General features: G+C 53.3%; 2 protein-coding genes across 6 annotated transcripts in view; both read right to left on the reverse strand.

Moving 5' to 3' along the window:
* The window catches only part of SPEG (striated muscle enriched protein kinase), a 55,404-nt gene extending 48,718 nt beyond the window's left edge, over positions 1 to 6,686 (reverse strand). For 4 of the 5 annotated variants that reach the window (XM_033111838.1, XM_033111837.1, XM_033111835.1 and 1 more), the window contains exon 1: positions 6,173 to 6,678. In XM_033111838.1, coding sequence (XP_032967729.1) covers positions 6,173 to 6,551 — 379 coding nt within the window. In that variant the 5' untranslated portion in view covers positions 6,552 to 6,678. Of the gene's footprint in view, positions 1 to 6,172 lie in introns of all 5 variants that reach the window. The other variant, XM_033111836.1, reaches the window with a different exon arrangement.
* A 5,981-nt stretch (positions 6,687 to 12,667) lies between these two features.
* DES (desmin) lies at positions 12,668 to 19,931 on the reverse strand. The gene is made up of 9 exons (XM_033112593.1): positions 19,259 to 19,931; positions 18,238 to 18,298; positions 18,024 to 18,119; positions 17,700 to 17,861; positions 17,425 to 17,550; positions 16,798 to 17,018; positions 15,189 to 15,232; positions 13,669 to 13,751; positions 12,668 to 13,476 (listed from the first exon to the last, which is right to left on the reverse strand). Exons 1-9 carry the CDS (start codon positions 19,834 to 19,836, stop codon positions 13,435 to 13,437), a joined length of 1,413 nt encoding a protein of 470 aa, XP_032968484.1. The 5' UTR covers positions 19,837 to 19,931; the 3' UTR covers positions 12,668 to 13,434.
* Positions 19,932 to 21,926: the final 1,995 nt, after the last annotated feature.

A 21,926-nucleotide genomic window follows, 5' to 3' on the forward strand; every position in this document is an offset into this window, starting at 1 on the left:
CGGGGCCGGGGGCGATCCGGGGGCGGGCGGGAGCTGGCGCTGGTGGCGGAAGGAGCCTCCGGGCCGCTGGAGCCCAGGCGGGGGAAGGCGGCGGCGCCCAGAGCCTGCCCCTCCCCCGCCAGATGGCACCCCACCTGGCGCCCCTTTCCCTGCCCTGCTCCCCTAGGGCAGCTATCACCTGCCTCCCCGCACCTCCACCTCGCATCTGCCTCCCGGACCCTGGGCACATGGGGAAACTGAGGCACAGAAAGCGGTACAGTGGCCCCATGAGAAATCGGGCCAGTCTCTCATTGTCAGGCCAACGCGACCGCCACGCCACCCCTCCCGCCTCCCGCGGGGCCACTCTGGAAGGTCAACCGCATCTCGACTTGCTCACTCCACAAACATACGCACATGGACCCTGTGCCAGGCGGTAGGTACCCAACTTGCCGTGGCCCGAACACTCTGCTGGCCATAGCGCCGGGTATGGGCGTCTAGGTGGTACACGGGGCAAGGGTCCTCGTGGATGGGGGCTACATGCTAACACGGCCTCAGACTATGAAAATCACCAGGTTTCTCAGGAAAGCTAGAGAGGGCACTCGAATTTCTTGAAGGTAGGTATTCCGTCCCTGTAGCCTGGCGCTCGCACGCTCAAGTGCCCAGAGGTACTCCTATTATTCACAAATAGGACCCACCTTCTTGCTCACACCAACTTCCTTCATCTTCCTCCCATTTAACACCTTGTACACTTTGCCTATACAAAACTCTACCCCTAACCCAAACAATCATTATACGTTTCTTAAGTGTGTGCTAGTACCAGGCGCTTTATACGTATTATCTCATTCACAACAACCCTGTGAGCTTGAAACTCAGAGATGTCCTATCACTTAGCCAAAGCCACACAGGTTGTGTGTCTCCATGTGTCCTCCAGATCCAAATTCCCATCCCAGCACACACACGTAGTGCTACTCCTGGTTTCTGAGATGTGACTACTAATTCATTATCACTAAACACTTATTGCATGCTTAGTGCGTACTGACCATCATGTTAAACACTTTATATGAATAAACTCATTTAATCCTCACAATGGGGGAGACTGAGGCACAGAAAGAGATTACTTGCCCAAGGTCACACAGCCAATAACTGGGAGATCCAGGATTCTAACCCACGCACTGTGATTGAGTTCAGTGACCACTATATCATAAAGCCTCACATGTGGATTGGTCCTTGGGTTCCCTAACTATTTCTTGAAAGCATGGGTCCAAAATAAATACAGAGCCAAACTCATGAGTTTTATTCAGCCTGCACAATATTTTAGGTGAGGCAGGCATGCTCAAGTTCAGCCACTGACAACAGCACCTTGCTTATTATCAGTTTCTACTTGGCTCCTGAAGTTATTTGAGTTTGTGTTCCCTTTATTTTAAAGTTTATGGTCATGTCTTATACATTCTGGGTACATGCAGGCGGTCCTGTGTCCCAGACCCCCAGAGACAAATGTTTCATGTACAGACACATGCATGGGGACGTGCACTGAGAGGGTACACATGTGTGTCCATATCAGTTCCAGCTAGAGACCCTAGACGCCCACAGGCACTTTCCCTACCCACTCCTAAACACACCCATTCACAGATGGGGGAGCTGAGTGAGGAGAAGGGGTAACTTGAGCCCCTGTTCCCCAGGAGAATCTGAGGGGCTGGCACATTCCATAGCAAAAATAACCAATGGGCAATGGGCGTGAGTGATGGGACAGCTGGGCCGAGGAGAGGCCCATGGGATTCTGTGTTCCTGCTCTGGGCCTGCTCTGCTCACCCCCACAAGTCCACTGTGGGGCATGCTCTCAGGGTGGGCCCCAGATTGCTCCATTTGTCCTCTTTGGCTGTGCTACTGTGTCCCCCTGCCATTTCCCCAAACCCAGACTTCTAATTTCTGCACTGCCAGCATTTCCCCTTGCAGAGACAACCCAGGTCATCGTGGTATGCCTGATCTCTCATGCAGACCCTCCTCTGAGCCAGGTACACCTGCTCCCCTCCTCTTTGCCCCCTCTCTTTCCTGCCCAGGTTCATTTTCTCCCTTCCTTCCTCTTGCTTACCCTGCTCTGTATTTCTGACATACTATATATTTTTTGCTTATGTTTATTGCATGTTTCTGTCTTTCCTCACTAGAATCTTTAGGAGGACAGGAATTTTGGTCTTTACCCCCTTCCCCAGGCACTGAAACAGTGACTGGCACACAGTAGGCACTCAATAAACATGGGAGGGGGTGGCAGAGCTGGGGGTGGAGAGGAAGAGGGGTGGTGGGGATGGGGATAGTAAATCTCCCGGAGCAGCTCATTCATCTAGCCTTTCTCTCTTCTCTGTCTTGACCCAGAACTTTTCCAAGAAACAGCTGGAGAAGTGACCAACTTGCATTCTACTTAGGATCTTCCTGGGGGGACCTGCCTTGCTTTAGGAAAGTTCTCCCACATGGGCTTTGGCTGCTTTGGGGGCCTCTCTTCTCTTCTCTTTCTTTCCTCCCAGATCTCCTCACTGCTTCCACTCTGGCCCCTCCTCCTCTCCTGAATAGGACTCCGCATGAGTGAATGGTGACACTCTCCATACCCATCCCCAGCTCCATACTAGTTCCCTCCTGGCTTTTCATCCAGACTCCCAAATTCCAGGTGGAAAAGATAATAACCGAAGAATATACCTCAGCACAGGTTCTGGTATATTCCCCACCTTTCCCTTGCCTAAACCGGCCCTCTCTCCCTATCCCTAACCTCTCCATGATTTCAAATATCTGCATGGTTCACTACCATCTGTTGACCTTTGGCCCTTCTGATTGACACCAGAGTCTTCCAGACCCTGGCTACGAAACTTCAAACTAACATGGTGAGCATTGTCAGCTTGCACCGTCTGGACTGTGCCCTGTCCTTACCCTTCTGTCCTTCAGTGCAGGCCTTCCCCTACAGCCACATGCCCCAAGCTTTGAGGGTGGCATTTACTCTGGTCACTTGATTTGCTTGCACAGGGCTCCTCAGCCCATGCCGGTGTGAGCCTGGTGTTCTGAAAGAGAAGAAAGCCTGCCTGTCTTGGAGACTGGGCCAGAAGATGGCTTTGTGGATATTGGCAGAAGGATGGTTATAATTACAGATCCTTAGTTTTCGCACACTTCTCTTTCTGAGGACAGGCAATGTGGACCTAGACCCAGAGGCTTTCAGATCTGGCTCTGCCACCTCACTAGCCATGTGATGTTGGGTAAACTCCCATTTTGAACCTCAGTTTTCTTATATGTAACCTTGGGGTTAGGCGATTAAATAATGAAATGAGATACTACAAGTATCCTGTATTTCTGCTATCTTCACTGTTCCTATTCTTTCCTCATTTCTACACCCTAAACCCACCTTTCTGTTTCCCATCTTTCAAACTCTCCAGCCTGCAGTCCACTTGTCTACTCAGGGTCCCAGCCGCCCCCAGCCATGCCAGTCTCCCTGCATCCTTGAACTAACATCTCAGGCTTCGGGAGTGCCAGGAACCTTAGCATCACCCCTTGCCGAGCCAGACAGCGGTCCCAGCCAGGAAACTGCCTCCTTCCCTCTGCAGCCAGGTCCTGGCTGAGCTTCCTCGAGAACCCTGAAGTCCTCCCACTGTTGATTGCAACCAAGAAAGTTTTCCATGAGTGAGTCTGAGCAATGCTGAGCTGCTTGCCCAGCTGTCCCTGACCAGTACCTATCGTTGGGCAGGGACTGGTGGGGGGAAGGCAATAGGAGGAGGAAGCCAGACTCACCTGGTCAGTCCCCCATACCACCAAAGGAAAGCCCCTCTCTCCCCCAAATCATGTGGGAGGGTGTAATAGCTAAGCGCATGGTTCTTTGCAGTGGGACAGACTGAGACTTCCATCCCTGCTCTGCCACCTTCTATCTATACAGCAGGACATGTCATTTCATTCCTCTGCACCTCAGTTTCCCCAGGGTTGCTGTGGGACCTAAATGATATGTCCAAGGATATGATAGCATATTGCCACACAGTAGCATACTAGCTATTCACATTATTATAAATTACTACTAATTCATAATAATAAGGCTGCTCTTAGAGTACAGATTTAACCGGTAGGAAAAAGTTCTTAAACATGACTTGCTGAAGCCCAACACTCTTCGTGTTTTAACATGACTGTCAAAAGGCCCCAAGTCCAGGGCCACGGCACCCAGGGTCTTTTCCTTTCCCACACTCTGTTCCACCAGAGCAGCCTGGAGACTGGCCCTTGGCCTCCATCTAGGTATGCCCAGCCAGGCCTCAGCTCTGCCTGCCGTACCACCCAGGTTACAGAGGAGCTGAGGAGACAGTACCATCACTCCACGCCATTGGGGGACCTAGGCAGGCTAGGAGGCTCTTGTGTTCAGACAGGCCAGTCCTGGGATACGTTCCATACAATGGACAGCTCACCTTCCCTTTCTCTCTCCTTCCTCCAGAACTCCTTGAATAGTAAAGAGCTTCCAGAGTCAAAGCCAGGAGGATTGGGTTCTTAATTCTGGGGCGGCCATAACTAGCTGTGTGCCTTTGGACAGATCTCCCTGTGCTCTGGACCACAGTGAACTCACCTGTAAAAGGAAGCGTCTGGAGCTGCAGTTCTCTGTGGTCCTTTCTAACTCTAAACAAACCTTGTGACCACCAACCTCCTTCCTCAGCCCTTCCTTTTCCTTCCCTAATATCTCCCTCCACTGCGCTGTATTCTCATCAATCTGTCTATCAGGCCCTTCGATTTAGGTTCTGTTTTCAGCCCCCTTACGAGACCGGAGCTAAGATTCCTAAGAAGTCCGATCCTTCCCCAGCTCAGAGGTTTGCCAGAATGGGCCTCATCCTCCAACACCAGCCGGGAAAGCCTTTATCTGGCCAATTACAAAGCCAACCAAGAGAAGCCAGCCGTGGACCAGTCGTTGAAGATTGTTAGAGGTGGGGCATAGTGGGGCTAGGGAAAGAGGAGATGCTGGCAGAGGGAGGCTGAGCCCCTGCTCCATCTCCTGACTTGGCTGCACCTTAGAGTCTTCTTTCCCCTCCAGCTTCATCCCTATGCCTCCTCCTCAGTCCCCAAGGATGTACCCCACACGATACCGCCCAGCTGGATTGAGAATTCCCTCTTGAAAATTGCCCAGGACATACTCAGTGACCCCCAAACTCTTTGCCTTGTCCTCTAACAGCACTCTATTTCCTCAGAATTCTGTTCCTCAAGGTTCAGTCAGCCTGAGGCTCTGCCTTCGGCCTAGAGAAAAATTGGCTGGCTTAGGGGCTGAGGAGGTCAAAAAGGAAGAACAAACATGGACCCAAGGAGAATTGGCCCTGGCCAGGCACCCACACCAGCCTCAGCAGGACCCTGAACACCAGGCCCAGCCTCAATCCCCTCTACTCCTGCCTTGGACTACTGTCTGTCCCTTCACACAGGAGCCTGGCACTCTCTGTCCACGGGGGCAGGGTCCCAGGGACCTGCCTGAGCATCCCTTTCCACGCCCTCCGTTCTTCAGCTAGATACGGCCCGGAGGCTTTCCACACCAACTCCACAAACCCCATCCCTCCCCTGCTTATACCACCAGACCCCTCCACAGCCCACACACACATACACAAGCACATGCACATGCTGACATGTGGATTCTCAGGCACCCACCTCCACACACGCTTGGGAGCCCCTAGCCCTAACTCTACCTCTTGATGCCCTGAACCCTATTTATTCATACTTGTCCACCCACTGGCCTCTTCCAACCAGCCTGATGCCGAGCACACCAACCTGCCTCAGCAACAGACTGCCAGGAGCTCTGACCCATCCTCTCAATATTTCAGGGGGATCAGGAGGGCTGGCTCCCTCTCTTAGACCTGTTGAGCTGATCAGGATTCTAAAGTCTAAGTGACTGGAGCTGATGAAGACGATTTTCCACAGGTGGCCTTTTGCTACAGGGAAACTAGGAGGGTGTCCACTATGAAATTCCCAGAGAGGCCTGAGTGGGGCTCAGGCTTTGTTTACCCAATGCTGACCCTTGACCTCTGACCTTCCTGTGGGGAGCTTCTCTACCTTGACACCCCTTTCCCTGCACTTCCCTCTTGGTGGGCCCTTCTGGGTCAGCGCAGCTGAGAAGCCAGAACACCTGGGAAGAAGTCTGGATGAACCCACGTGGCCTGGGGAAGCGCTTCTCTATCTCTGATCACCCATCCAGCCGCCACCTCCCCATTACCTGGGACCTCCAGCACTGTGACAACAGCCTCACAGCAGGCCTGGCCCCGCTCGTTCTGGGCCCTGCAGCTGTAAACGCCGGCATCCTGCGCCCTGCAGCTCCGCAGCCGCAGGCAGCTGGGCTCAGGGGCTGGTGGGGGCAGGAGTTGCCCATCACGGAACCAGCTGAGGCTGGGCTGGGGCGTCCCGCTCACCACCACCCGCAGCCGCAAGTCACTGCCCACAAACACAGCCGCGTCCTTCAGGGGCCGCAGGAAGACTGGTGCCCCCATCACGGCACCTCCGCCGGCCCCCACCTTGGCCCTCTTCGGGGGCACCCCGGGGCTTGGGGGTGCCCTCGTGCCCGCCTCCTCGCCTCGCGTGCCCCGGGCTTTCTGCATGACTTCTTAGAGCTGGGCTGTGGGGACACTGGAGCTGATGGTCACAGGGGCACCAGGAGGATGGTGCCCTGGAAGACGAGTCCTGGGGGGCCGGCGCCCTGCCTTCCTGCTGCCCGCCCGCCTTCGGCCTGTGCTACCCAGAAGGTCACCAGGGCGGCCAGCCGGCAATTGCGCCTCGGGGGCTATTTTTAGGCCCCCCAGCTCGGGTTTCGGTTTCGAGGGAGCCGTGGAGGGAGGGGGTAGCAGAGGAGGGGACTTGGACTCCACTCCGCTCCTTCCTTCCCTCCAGGGGCCCCCATTGCCCCTCAAGTTTAAACAGGTCCCAAGCCTCTCCCCCATGGTGGGTCTGTACCCCAAGCCCACTCCCAGAATCAGGTTACCCCTGGGCTCAGTCCCATTTCCCTTCTTCCCTACTCTCAGGTCCCTGAGTCCCAGGCCCACTGGGCTAGAAAGAGGGACAGGAGGTCTTGGCTGATTTGTCTGAGAGGCAGATAGGAAGGAAGGCCCAATGGAAGTGAGTAGAGAGCCAGAGAGCAGGGACTAGTGGCTCCTGCAGCCTCCATGACAGCCTGGTGAACAGTAAGACCAGGAACAGGGAGTCGTGGATTCGGGCTCTCAGCTGGTCTTGCCTTTCTTTACTTGCTGGGTGACATCAAGTCTCTTTCAACCTGCAAATCCTAAACTGTAAAAATGGGTCGTTGAATAGGGTTGCCATAGGAGGAGAAGAATGGGAAGGACATTCCAGGCAGAGGAAACAGCATGACCAAATCAGAGCATGATGACAGTACACGATGTGTTCTGAGAATCAGAAGAGTTTGGAAGGATTGAACTGCAGTGGGGAGGGGTGAGTGGAGGTGGGAGATGGGCCTGACCCAGGGAGCTTTGCTTGCTAAGTCTGTATCCTGACGGCCATTGGGTGCCACTGCAGGGTGTTAAGCGGCAGGATAACATGGTGAGAGCTGTGTGTTGGAAGAATCTCTCTGGCAGCCACAGTGTGGAGAGTGGATTGGACATGGGAGAGCTGGGGGCCAGTGAGAACTATGATTTGCAAAGTAGGTGCCTGTTAAAAGTACAGGTACCCAGGCCCCACCCTCAGAGACACAGGTTCAGTAGGGGGTGCTGGGAGGGTCCAGGAATCTGCACATTTAACAAGTGGCCCAGGTAACTCTGATGTATCTAAAGGTTGCACTTTGGAAAACATCAAGACAGGACATAACCACTTCTAAAAGTCCAGGTGAAGCTTTTGTGATGGTATAGTTCTGTAACTTGACTGCGGTGGTGGTCACATGAATCTACACGTGATAAAATTGCATAGAAATAAATGCATTCACGTGTGCGTGCGCACACACACAAATGAGTGCGTATAAAACTGGTAAAATCTGAAGAAGGTGGATGATCTATGTCAATGGCAATTTCCTGGTTGTGATATTGGATCATAGTTATGCATGTTAAGATGTTACCCGGGGAAACCAGGTATATAGGGCATCTCTCTCTGCATTGTTTCTTATAACCACATGTGAATCTACAATTATTTCAAAACAAAAGCTTTTTAAAAACAGTCTAGGTGAGAGGCACAGGCCTGACCTTGAGCCCTGAGGGATGAAGCCTGGGAAGGCAGAGAGCAGCCGCAAGAGGAATCCTGAGTCATTCGGAGATGGGGAAAGCTACTCTTGCTCTTCCCTCCTTATCTGCCACCTTCATTCTGGGAGACAGAAGCCAAAGTGTACTTGTGTGTGTGTCCATGGACAGGGTAGAGAAGAAACAATTTAAACACTGAATTATGTCCATAGGGACTGAGAGCCTTGGGCAATGCAATTATTTTGTTGTTTGCACACATTAAAGCTTACTCTTCGTACTGTGCAGTTCTCCGGGTTTTGACAAATGCAAAGAATCGTGAATTCGCTACCCCAGGACCATATAGAACAGTCTGATCACCCTAAATATTTGCTTGGGCATCCCCTTTGTAGTCAACCACACCCCCTCTACCAGCCCCTGGCAACCACTGATGGATGATTAATTGATTCTTAAACATAAATTGAAATCTAAAAGGTAAAAATGTAAGGGCAACGTATTGCAAGTAGATGGAACATCAAGTACGAAGGACTAGAGACTGTCCCAAACCACCTAGCCCTGTGCCTCAAAGATTTGCATGGAATGCAGCAGGTGGTGTGTAAATTTTGGTTGGTTGGTTGGTTGGTTGGCTGGCTGGTTGGTTGGTTGGTTGAATTAACCTGTGTGATGTTGAGCAAGTTATTTAACATCTCTAAGCCTCAGTTTCCTCATCTGTAAAATGGGAGTAACCCAACTCAGGGCTTAGTCATTCATTCAACAAATATTTTTGAGTTCCTACTATATACCTGGCACTGTTCTAGGCACTAGAACAATATAGCAGTGAACAAAACAGACAAGGATTCCTGTCCCTATGTTGCTTATATTCGAGGAAGCAGACAAACAAATATAAAGAAATAAGAAATAATAAAGATCGTGAGAAGGAGATAAACACTGTGGAGCAGGGTAATGGAGATAGGAATGTGCTGGGGGCTTGCATTTTCAAATAGGGTAGTTAGAGCCTTGCTATCGTGTTTCCCCGAAAATAAGACCTAAATGGAAAATAAGCCCCAGCATGATTTTTCAGGATGACATCCCCTGAACATAAGCCCTAATGCGTCTTTTAGAGCAAAAATTAACATAAGACCCAGTCTTATTTTCGGGGAAACACGGTAAATGAGGAAGCAAATGGTGCAGATACCAGGCAGAGGTGGGCTCAGGGAAGAGCCAGGCTGGAAGGAGTGAACGGGGAAGAGTGGAGGGACGTGAGGTCAGACAGGTAGCAGGCGCCAGGTAGCCTATATCTTGTAGTCCATGGCATTTTTATTCCTGGTGAACTGGGAAGTCATCTCAGAGGATTTTAAGCTGAGGAATTACATGACCTGACTTAGGTTGTTGTGATGGCTTTAAATTATTATATAAAATATTAAAATGAATATTAACTATTCAAAAGGGCCTGGCACAGAGCCTGGAACATGGCTTGTGTCTCCTGTCCGAGTATTGGCAATAGGGGCATTTGTTGATGTGTGCAAAGGGATATGTGGGCCTGGGTAGGGAGGGCAGAGGCCGGGTGGAGTCGCTGGCGCCCTCTCCTGGAGGAGCCCACACTAGCTGTGACAGCAGGAAGCCATCAGGCTCTGGCCAGGCTCGTCACTCAGGGCAGCTGTCTGCAAAGCGCTCATCTGTCCCTCAGAATGGGCCCCACAGTGCCCCGCGGCCTGGCGCTGGGCTAGGTGTGTGCTGCCAGTCTGCCCTGCCTAGCGATCACAAGCCTATGGTGTCATGGAAAGAGATCTGGGCTCTGGAAGCCAAGGAGCCTGGGGCCTGGTCCTCCTCTGCCACAGATATGCTGTGTGACCTTGGCAGTTCACCCCACCTCTCTGGGCCATGGGGAGCTTCCTCCGAGTCATGATGGACCATGTGCCTGGCACATGGTAAAAGCTCAGTGAATATTGGTTGAATCAGTGAATGAAGTGGGGGCCATCAGCCTTTCTGACAAATACTTAATTTAGAGAAAAGCAAATAAAAGTGCCCAGTGAATATTCATTCAACAAGTATTTACATTTTTAATGAACGCCTTCTATGAACCAGACACTCTTCTGGGCACCAGGGACACGATAGGGAATAAAACCAATAAAAAACTTGCACTTGGTTAGCTGACATTCTAGGTGTTGAATCAAAGGTCATTGATGTATTTTCACATGTGTCTTGGGCAAGCTTGTGGTAAGAAGAGGACTAGGAAGTGGCGAATGGGTGGAATGCACTGTCCCGAGGGGCAGGGGTGGGAGGGCAGCCAGAGTGGACAGACAGGGTAGGAAAGTGCCCGCTGAGTCCTCAGTTCCTGGCTTAGGGACATATTCGCCTCCACAGTCCTTCCTACTCCACCCCCTCAGGTGGGGTCTGAGTTGGTCAGGAATTGGTCCCATGAGTCCGGCAGGAAACCCGTCAGTCTTCTGTGAGCGCTCTTATTTCTTAATGTACAGAGTATTGAAGGAGAAGATACCAAGTGTCCCCAGAAACGGAGAGGTTTTGCCGTGGAGCTGATGGGGAATGTGTGTATGACACATAAGACACAGATAGTCTTTGGTTTATTTTCATCCATTCTCTGGGAGCACCACTGCCATCTCCCTAAACTAGCTTCTCTGGGTCACTGTCCACTTCCCAAGGAAAGAGACAAAGCCGAGGACTTAGAACCAGAATTGCTAGTCCCAGGAAGTCTGTGCTTCCCCACTGGGGACACAAGGTGAGTTTGGGCCTCCTCTCTTCTCTGGGGACAGGTGGGTAGTCGACACAGGACACAGATGTGTGCTGAGAAGGATGGGCTTTCTGACTTTCAGAGCTGTCCCCAGCTAGAAGGGGGCCACCATGGAGGGGGTGAGTTCTCTGACCCTGGAGACATTCAAGCACAGCTCAACGACTGCTCATGAAGGCTGACGAAGGAATTGCTGCATCGTGGGGGCCTGCGAGGTCTGACGGTGTCTAAGATTCCTACACTCCCTCCACTTCAGTGACTAGTCTGCACCAAAGCTTTTCTTTGGAGGATGGGGCTGCCTCTCAGACCTTCCCTGATATATGTGTCCCTTTGTCTTTTGTGGGGTGCACATAACTCATTCAGGAGTGAGAACGAGCCGCGAGGCTCCAGAAATTACTCACAGGTGCACACACCACCTCTTATCCACCTGGGCCTAGCCTCCGGCAGGTGTTTCTCTCACAGAGACTAATCTAGGCCTTTAGCAGGCTCATGGACGAGCCCCTCACCCCTCCCTCTTCCTCCATCCCGGAGTGAAGACACTGGAAATGCCATTTCTGATTTCACTTGGAGCTCCCTTGATTGCGGGGAGTTCTGGGGCCTGAAGGGTTCCCCCCACAGGAGCACCTGGGAGAAGCAATGATCGTGAGTCACCAGTGGCCTAGGGAGAGGACCTGGGGTGTAGCCCCAGCCACTTGCAGGGCAAAGAAAACCACAGAGAAGGGGGCCTTCTTAGAGGGAGGGACTACACAGCCCAGAGGGGAAGGGGCAACTTGTGAGCAGGACCGTGTCCAAGGAGAGAACGTTTCTGGAAGAAAACCAATTGGGAACATCAGACTAGAGACCTGAAGACTAAAACCCCATTAGGTTTATTTCACCTACAGACGGTGAATTTATCGTGTTTGTGATTTCTACCCTCTTCCTGTGTCTACAGGAGAACCTTTAAATCTGTGAGGAGTGACAGGAAGCCTGAGACCTGCATGGATCCATCAAGCTTCCGAAATCATTGATCTACCCGGAATTTATTTTTTGGAAGGAGTGAAAAGAGAGACAGACAGCCTTCCCTCCCGCCCCCACCCCATGGCTACCCAATTGCCTCCAAGCCCTATGTTGAGTAATGAAGGTTTCCCCACAGAAACCTCTAACATATCTGTGTGAATGTTTTGTTCCACAATTTCCTAATTTTCTTTTCATATGTCCTATGTTCTCCTCCCATCTTTCCAATTCTCCCAAATTTTCCCTTTAGTATGTTAATTGAGATAGCCTTGCATTGAAATTATAGCTTAATGGAGGATGAATGGACATCTTTAGAGGATTGGGTCTTCTCCAAGAGCAAGATAAGAGCTTTTCACTTTCCTTAACATTGCTATTTTTCCTGAATTGGCTCTCGTGTATAAAAGGTGCTCAAGCAGGTTTAATGGAAAGAGGCTGTAAGCTTCTTTGGGGAAGGAACTGGGGGAGCCCTACTTCAGAGCCAGTCTACAGAGAGCAGGGGTGACCTTCAGAAAGAGGAGCAGGTGGTGTCCCAGGCCCTGATGACCCAAAGGGGAGTAGGAGGTCCAAGGGGGACAGTCCCAGACTTGGGGCCTAATAGGTGTTTGTAGTTCCCCTACAAAAGCCCCGTCTGGTCTCCTTCCCCATATGCTACACGCATACAACAAGGCTGGGAGGCTCTGGGAACAGAAGGGGTGACAGGCCTTGGGGGATAGTCTGGCTGGGCAGGAGGCAGCACACAGTCCCTCACGGGGGACAGTTCGATAGGGCCCTGGGCGTCTGTAGAGAAGACTGGGCAGTCAAGACAGCAGGGAACATGCTAGACTTGTGCTTATCTTTTTATTGTTTCTGTCCAGAGCCCCTGCAGTGGGGGAGGGGCAGGCACGGGGTGGTGGGCATCCCTGCCACCTGCCTGAGACCGCTCTCTGCCGCTCTCCTCTCCTTTCCTCTCAGCATCTCACCTACCCTCTCTCCTTCTGAATTTCCTGCTCCCACATCTGGCACCTTCGGGGGTTCCTTCTTGTAGCCCCTGCTTGCTAAGCCCACCCTGGGAACGTAAGAGACCATGGAGTCAGTTTAGTGCCCCCAAGCAGTCTCCACAGGGGCTAGTCCCCCAGTTACCTGCCCAGCTTACTGTGGAGGAAGCCCTTTGTCTCTCTGACCCAGGCTGGGGAGTAGGGAGGTCCACAGGGCTCCATCCTGATCACGTGGGTCCCAACACCCTACTTGGATGGGGGTGGGCCCTCTCCAAACTAGAGGCTAGAGCCTGAGGTTACAGAGGTGGGAATGGCAGGGTCACTACTCTGCCTTGGCTCCACCTAGGCCCTACCCAGCACACCCCAAGGGTGGCCAAGACCCAGGCTCACTCAATTCCAACATCCAGGACTTACACTGCTGGGGGCTGCCTGTGCTCGGCAGGGATGGGCCATGTCCCCTGTGGGGACCGTAAGGGGAAGTTGGTGAGCAGGGGTCAGAGGCTGTGAAGGGAGCACTGTGGCTGGGTGTAGTGCCCTGGGATGGAAGGAGGCTGGCTTCAGGTGGCAGTGAGGACAGGGGCAAGGGCGGTCTCTGGTGGCAAAGGGGTCTCTGGCTTTAGAGCACCTCGTGTTGCTGCTGTGTGGCCTCACTCACGACCTGGAAAAAAGGGAAACTCAGTCCAATCCAGTGCTGACAGGATTACAGAGCCGCAGCCGCCTGCCCCCACCCAAGCATGGCAGGACCCCTTCTCCCCCCAGACAGGGGCTCGAACAAGCACAGCTGGTGGAAAGCACCCGGCTGACAGCCCCCAGAGGTACCCCACGGCCCCCACCAAGGCAGACCGCTCACCTCCCCATCTCGGGTCTCAATGGTCTTGATCATCACTGTCTTCTTGGTATGGACCTCGGAACCCCTTTGTTCAGGGCTTGTTTCTGTAACAGATCCACCCCCATGCTCAGCCTGACCAAGTCCAGCCCCAGGCAGCTGCAGGGGCTGGGAGTCCATCCCTGGTCCAAGGGGCAGAGCACAGAAGACTCCCACCCCCTCAAGATGGGCCTGGTACTTTCTCAGCAAGACTTTTATCACCTGTCCTTGAGCCCAACACCCAGCAAGTGGCGCTGCAGACCCCAGGGCCAGTCCCATGGCTGAGATGGGATCAGAAGCCAACAGATATGCTCCCGGTGTGGGCTGGTTCAGGAGGGTGGGACTCCTGAGACTCAGGCCACTCAGCATTCCCATCCCCCACACATCTCCGTGTTCCCTCTCTGTCCCTGGGCTGCAGGAGAGCGCTGCATGAATTTGTACCCTGACAGTTAGCACCCCAAAGCCCAGTCCTGAGATACACTTCTGGAGGACCTCATGGTACTCAGGCCCCTTTACGATTCCGGATGAATAACTTGATATCCTAATGACAGCGAGATGGACAGGAGTCAGTCACTGATTCACTGTGTTGGCAGCCAGTGACTTGCCCCTCTGTGCCTCAGTTTCCTCATTGTGAAATGGTAACAATAATACTTGCCCTATCACGCCCACAGGACTATTAATTTCAAAACGTATTAAGCAGTTTTAAATGCAAGGCTCACACTGCGTGGTGTCTGCGATGAACATTGTAACTTGGCGGAGCACAGTATGTATTTTTTCCTGATGGAAATGAATATCGAAGATATAAATGGTTTGGTCTAGGAAAGGCGAAGGTGCCAAAGACTCCGACTTCCTTTCCTAATGTATCATTATAGTGTGTTTTTCTGCTCACCGGGTTGGAAAGCCATGCAATCTGCATATCACTAATGGCAGAATGGCAGAATGCCCTAGGAGCTCCTTCTTCTAATTGTTTGGCTTCGCTAAGGTTTGGCTTCATTGTTTTAAACGTGCATCCAACATCTTGCTCCAGCAAACTGGAGGTGTTCAACAAACAGTTGGGAGGGGGGCAGGTGGGGGTGGGTGGCACTTGGCAACTTGCCATACAGACAATAGGTGGCGGGTGCCTTGTAGCCCAGTGTGAATGTTCTAGATGCTCCCGCTGCAGTCCCCCAAGGACACTCCTGGTTCCTTCAGAGTTCGGGTACATCAAGAAACAGAAGCTATTTGCTGAAGCTCAAAAATCCCACCAGGTGTAGGGGACGTGCTCAATACAACACCATGGGATTAAAATACACAAAAATAAAAATGAAATGAAATAATAAAGTACTGTCAAAAGACGCCACTACCTAAACTTCCTCCCTTGCCCCCGCAGCAGCCCCGTTTCTCGTCTCCAGACCCCAGCCCTGTCCCCACGGTTCCATCCTCCGCTCATGGGTGGCCTTGGGCAGTGCCCACGCTGGACTCCTACCCCTTGCCACGCCAGCCTCCACCTGCTGACAAGCACTCACCTCGGAAGTTGAGGGTGGAGAAGGTCTGGATAGGAAGGTTGATCCTGAAAGGGGAGAGACCAAATCCGCATAGAATTAGGACCCTCCATCTCTTCCACCCATTGAAGCTTGCCCTGGTCCTCTTTCCAAACACCATCCTCAGCTGTCCCGGTCCCGTGAACCCCAGCACTCCCACTATCACGCTGCTCAAGGTCTGGGGTCAACAGCCAACTCCAGCTGTGCCAGGCACTACCCTTTCTGGAAGGATCCCTCATTCCATGTATTCCTTCGCTAACCTGCTGACATGACACCAGACCCCCTACCCCACTGCCCTCTCCCGTTTACCAGGATTTCCTTCTCACTCCTGACACTGCAGGGTGAGTCCATAGCAAGGCTGGGTGACATCCATTGTGTGTGCCCACCCTCCAGCCAGGCTGGGAACTTCTGACCCACCCACGTGAGGCCAAGTTCCAGGAACTGCCATACCCATGTATGCCGAGTGCCAGGAAAATGCAATGTGACTTTAGCTACCTTAAAAAGCCATTATATGTTCGTGTTATACGAAATCTGAAATCTCTCTTTGTGTAAATCTATATCTAAATATGTCTGCTCAATAGCTTGGTGGTTACCAGAGGGTAAGGGGACAGGGTAGATGAGGGTAAAGGGGATCAAACATATGGTGATGGAAAGAGAACTGACTCTGGGTGGTGAACACACAGTGTGAGATATAGATGATGTAATACAGAATTGTATACCTGAAACCTATGTAACCTTACTAACAATTGTCACCCCAATAAACTTCAATTATAAATAAATAAGTCGGCTGTTTTTTTTGAAGCTTCAGATGTCATCATTTTTATGAGTATCAATGGGCATGATTTTTTTGAGCTAATGACCTCTTTTAAATTGAGGTTAAGTTTACATTCAATGAAACACACAGATCTTTCCTGGGCCATGCAGTGAGTTTTGAGCAATGTCTACATCCATATAACTACGAGTCTCAATCAAGATATAGAACCTTTCCTTTCCCCCAGCAGGTTCCCTCGTGTTCCTTTCAGTTGTGTGTTGTTTTCTGTGTTTAGAGGTGAGTTGACATGTCTGAGTATGTCCTACTGGTTCTTTTCCTATGAGCACGTGTGTGTGCGTGTGTGTGCGTGTGTGTGTGTGCGTGCACTTGTGTGTGTGCACGCCCGCGCACATGCACCCTCAGTGCACAAGCCTCTGCCTCTCTCTTAGCCTGCATTCAAGCCTCTCTGTCTCCCCCTCTGTCTCCATCTGGCCCCTCCCTTTCTTTCCTCCTCATTCCTCACTTCGCTCTCATCTCTCCCTTGACTGGCAGTAATACTGTATTTTATTACCAGTTGCTGAACATGGTTTTATGCTGCTGGTTCTTAATTCTGAAGGTAGATGAGGGAATACTTACATTTCTCTTTTTATAAAAGCTATTAATTAAATCACTTTTTCCCCGGGTGGCCTTGATTAATTCTCTGCAATTAGTGGAGTGGTGGACTCTTGTATAAAATTATTTCCAGATCCTGTTTGAGGTGATCCCGAGCCCCGTCCCCCAGGGCAGGAATGGGCCCCCAGCACCCCTCAGAATCCCACCGCCAGCCCCCTCCTTGCCCCGCACCGGCTCTCCTCGCCCTCCAGCAGCTTCCGGTAGGTGGCAATCTCTACGTCCAGGGCCATCTTGACATTGAGCAGGTCCTGATACTCCCGCAGGTGGCGGGCCATCTCATCCTTGAGGTGCCGGATCTCCTCCTCTAGGCGAGCAATGTTGTCCTGGTAACCGTTGGCCTCACTAGCAAAGCGGTCCTCCAGCTCCCGCATCTGCCTCATCAGGGAATCATTCTGCAGGGGAGGGGCGACTAGGTCAAGGTCAGGTTGTTGGGGGTGGGTGGGTGGGAAACACTAGGGTCCCAAGATGGACAGCGACACAAACATGCTGGGAGGCAACCCCAGAGAGTCAGGTCCAGGAATTGTCAAACCCATCTCAGCCAGGGAACCCTGAACTCAAATGAAGTGTTCTGTGGAAACTCAGAGAATAGAACTGATAAATGTTCAGCCTTCCCTGCACCCACATAGGAGCCCCATGATTTCCTGAAAGCCCAACTGGTAATCCACCTGTTTTTACCCTGGTGGCAGATATGAGGAGACAGAGGCCCAGAGAGGGTATGTGATGGGCCCGTCGTCACTGACTGAGGGTGTGAGCTACGGGCAGGAAAGGCTGAGCTGGGTGAGGTGGGCAGGGACTCACAGTGCCCTTGAGGGCGTCGATCTCGCAGGTGTAGGACTGGATCTGGTGTCGGTACTCCATCATCTCCTGCTTGGCCTGGCGCAGTGCGTCATTGTTCTTGTTGGCTGCCTGGGTCAGGTCAGACACCTAAAGGCAGAGAGGGGCCCTGAGATGATGCAGGCAGAGGTGGGCAAGGGAGCATGGAGACCCTAGCTCACCCTCCTCCCCGTGGGTGGAGCCACAGAAAGCAACTCCAAACCTGGGATTGAGGGGGAGGGAGGGGCCAGGCCGCCTACCTTTGACTTGTACCATTCCTCAGCTTCTGAGATGTTCTTAGCCGCGATGGTCTCGTACTGGGCCCGGATGTCCCTGAGCGCAGCGGTGAGGTCTGGCTTGGACATGTCCATCTCCACCTGGACCTGCTGTTCCTGAAGCTGGGCCTGCAGCTCTCGGATCTCCTGCATGGTGCAGCTGGGCTTCAGTCCCCTACCAGGCACCTCCCCACCCCAGCACCCTCACACCTCCATTCCCAGAGCCAGGCACTACCACTGTCCCCCACCCCCACACCACCTACTTTCACCAGTGTCGAAGGACCCTGGGGAGGAGGGCCCAGGGCATACCTCTTCATGCACTTTCTTAAGGAACGCAATTTCCTCGTTGAGAGATTCGATCCTGCGCTCCAGGTCAATGCGCGCTAGAGTGGCAGCATCCACATCCTGGGAGAGGTCCAACAAGAGGGACAGGGTCACCTATCACCCCGGAAGGGCAGAGGGAGACCAGGGGCCACACAGGGGGAAAGAGGGGTAAGGCTGCTGGGGGTCGAAAGAGGCTTACCGCTCGGAAGGCAGCCAAGTTGTTCTCTGCTTCTTCTTTTAGCTGAATCTCCTCTTGCAGCCTGGTAGGAACAGACAGATGGAGAAACAGACAGTTGGTGGGGATACTAAAACTGGCCCTGGAGATGGCTAGCCTTGGGCTGCCCAGGGAGTGGGCTCAGGACAGAAAGGAAAGCTGGCTGCTGGGTGGAGACAAGAGGCCCCGCCCACCCAGAGAGTGGACAGGAAGTGGCCCAATCTCTGCACTAGAGCCACACCCTGGAAGTCTATGTCCCCACCAGACTGTGACCTCCCTGGGATTAGGAACAGAGTCTATTTTATCCACTTCTGTGTTCCTGGTTCGCAGCTCCAGCCGGGCCTGTGTACGTGCTCAAATGATGTTTGTGACCTGGGCGGCAGGGTGGTGACTCTGCTCACTTGGGCTTTCAGAAGCAGGACCCATGAATACTTGCTGCCCTTTCCTACTGGGAGCCTGGTGAAGCCCCACATCCAAGTTTTCTGAGGGCTGCAGTCCCCCACCCACTCTCCCGTTTCCTCTAACTTACCCATTCCCTTGTGAAATGGCACAGCCTCAGCCCGGCCCAGGGGCAGATTCCCTTCTCTAACCCCCTCCCCAAAGCCTCATCACAGATGAGCCGAGAGCTACTGCTTGGATTCCCCACCCCTTGCCCTTCCCAGCTGGCCCCGGATTTCCTGGTCTCCTGTCAACCTCCGCCTTCCCCTCCGACTGCACTTGGGCCTCTTTCCTCTACCCATCTGCCTGCCTGACCCCCATCAACATCACCCCGGCATCTTAAGATGCTTTCTCAGGGGGCTGTCCACAGGGCACCTGGTCTTCCAAGGTCTCCCATTTCCACCCCATAATGTCCCCCAAAAAAACTGCTTCGCCGAACAGGAGCACAAGGGAGAGACCCAGAACCTATCTCCCCTCGGGGGACACAAGTAGATGACCTTCTTAGGGGCAGGAAAGGGTCCCTGGAGCCCAGCGTGGAAAAGGGGTTCTGGGAGCACCGGGTGCTCACTTGGCCTTGAGCCGCTGCAGGTCGTCCAGCAGGTTGTCGCGCTCGACGTCGACGCGGGCGCGCTGGTTGGTGAGCACCTCCACCTGGCGCCGCAGCTCGCGCAGCTCCTCCTCGTAGATCTCAGCGACCCGAGTCGGCTCGCGGGCCTTGAGCCGGTTCACCTCGGCGGCGAGCACCGCGTTTTGCTGCTCCAGGAAGCGCACCTTCTCGATGTAGTTGGCGAAGCGGTCGTTGAGCTCCTGCAGCTCCACCTTCTCGTTGGTGCGCGTAGTCAGGAACTCCTGGTTCACCGCGTCTGCCAGCGAGAAGTCCAGCAGCTCGCCCGCGCCGTAGGAGGAGGGCACGCGGGCTGTCCCCAGCCGGCTGGCCCGCAGCGACCCCAGGCCCCCTGCCCCGCCCGACGTGCGCGACACCTGGTACACGCGGGACGACATCGAGCTCGAGGAGCCCTTGGTGCCGAAGCCCGCGCGAGAGAACACCGGCGAGCTCAGAGGGGAGCTGAGCGGGAAGGCCGGGGCCCCGCCGAAGGTGCGGCGGTAGGAGGACACGCGCTGGCTGGACGAGTAGGCCTGGCTCATGGTGGCGGCGCGGGCGAGGCTGGGCGGTGCGGAGGAGGCGGCGGGCGGGCGGCCGGCCGGAGAGTGGATGCGGAGAGGGGAGACAGGGCCCCCAGCCGTCCGCACTATTTGTATCCCTCCTGACATCAGCCCCCGCCGCCCCTCCCCTGACAGCTGCAGGATCCCGCTGTCCTGCCAGGAAAGGGCGGCCGCTGGCGTGGGGGTGGGGAGGCCAGCTACCCTGCAAGAGGCCTGTGCCCCCAGCCCGGCGGGTGGGGGGCCCTTGAGGGGTGTAGGAGTGGCTGGTGGACCTAGGAGGGCAGAAGACAGGCCGGCCTGTCAATGCCTTTATCAGGGCTGCGGCTTCACCAGGGCTGGGAGCATGTTTGGAAGCCCCAGGCAGGCCCCTTTCAGCCCTTGGGTGCCTGCCTCCTCCTGGGGTTGATCAGGGGAGATAATCCCGGAGAAGCTCCCTCTTAGTTTGAGGGTCTCCTTTTTGATCCAACATGAGACTTTGGATCATTTACTGAAGGGACAAGGCCTCTTCCCAAGAAAGTCTCCAAGTCACCTTTCTTCTAAAGATTCTCTAGAACTGGCAGAAGTTTGGGAGGGCTCAGGTGAAGACCAGGAGACCATCAGTCCGGCCTAGAGGTGGGGAGTCTCTAGGCAGGCCCAAGGGTGGGAGTGTGCCCTGGGAGCAGAGAGCAATCCTGGCCAGAGCTGGCCTGCTCAGGTATGTACACTGGAACCTGGGTTCTAGCTCTGAGCCTCAGTTTCCCTCTGGACTAGTATAGGCCCTTTTCCTCACCCCCACCCCCACCCCTACTGGTGAAGGTGGGGCCTCAAGTTTATAAGCAACAGGGTGATTTCCAGAAAGGGTCTGTTCCACTTTCAGTTTCCAATCACTATGTACACTCACCTCCGCACCACCAACTTCGCCTGGCTGCTGCCCCCTTGTATCCACCCCACCCCTCTCTGATTCATCCCCCTACTCACACCACCACCCACAACCACACACACCAGGGGTTTGTGTTTTGTCAGGAGCTGCATGTCAACCCAGCCATCTCTCTGGCAGCAACAGCTGCCAACCCAAAATACCAGAGCTGGTATTTATAGAGGAGAATGCATGGGTCCGGGAAACATGCGCACAGGAAAGGAGCTCTGGGGGGTGGGGACCGGGTACCTGAGGAGGCACGGGTGTCAGACGGCTGAGGAAGGCTTGGGGTGATAAGCCCCACGCACTTCCAACCCCCATAATGCTCCAAGCCCCCAGCATAAATGGAGTCCGGCAGAGGGCTTGCACATCCCTTCACAGCCTACCCTGCTTCGTACAAGGTACTGGCTGACCCCAAAGGACATCCCCACTTCTCCATGAACACTGGCTGTCTCTCTACACCTCCACCTGGCACTCTACAGGCCTCTCTTAGGCGTGACCTTTTGGAATGTGAACCTTGGGAACACAGTGCTGGTCTTCCCCTAGCTCTGCCATCACCAGCAGGACTAATAACTAGCAGACAAGTCCTTTATTTCTGTGTCCTCCTTATAAAGTGGGAATGTTAGCCTTGCCATGTCTATCCTATAGGTGGTTAAAGAGGCTCAGGTCACAATATGCAAAAATCCTACCTTACATGTGTTGAACACCTACTGTATACCACTCTGCTGAGTACTCCACACCCATGATCCCTAATTCTCCAACAACCCTATGAGGTGAGAACTAGTATCATTCCCATTTTGTAGCTCAGGAAGCTAAGGCAGTCTGACACCAGGTGTCAGGTGACCTGTAAAAGACTTTGTTATTGATGTGTTTTCAAAGGCTTTTCACATTAAGTGTCTAATTTTCGCCCGAGACAAGCTTATGAGGTGGGTAGGGAGTTCCAGATATTCTTAGCCAGTCTTTGAGTCACTGCAAGCTGTTGCATTCTGGTTATTTTTGTGTCTTGTCTCCCAAACTAGATTCTAGTTTCCTGAAGAATTCTGGAGACCGTGTGGATTCTTAGCACACCCCAGGTGGCACTGTCCTTGTTGTAGTTCAAAGTAGCCTGAAAGCTTTCTTTCCCCTCCCCTTATTTTGGTAACAGATGTTACACACACACACACACACACACACACAC

The sequence above is a fragment of the Rhinolophus ferrumequinum genome, chromosome 8, assembly GCF_004115265.2.
Source record: "Rhinolophus ferrumequinum isolate MPI-CBG mRhiFer1 chromosome 8, mRhiFer1_v1.p, whole genome shotgun sequence".
In the NCBI taxonomy this organism is placed as follows: domain Eukaryota; kingdom Metazoa; phylum Chordata; class Mammalia; order Chiroptera; family Rhinolophidae; genus Rhinolophus; species Rhinolophus ferrumequinum.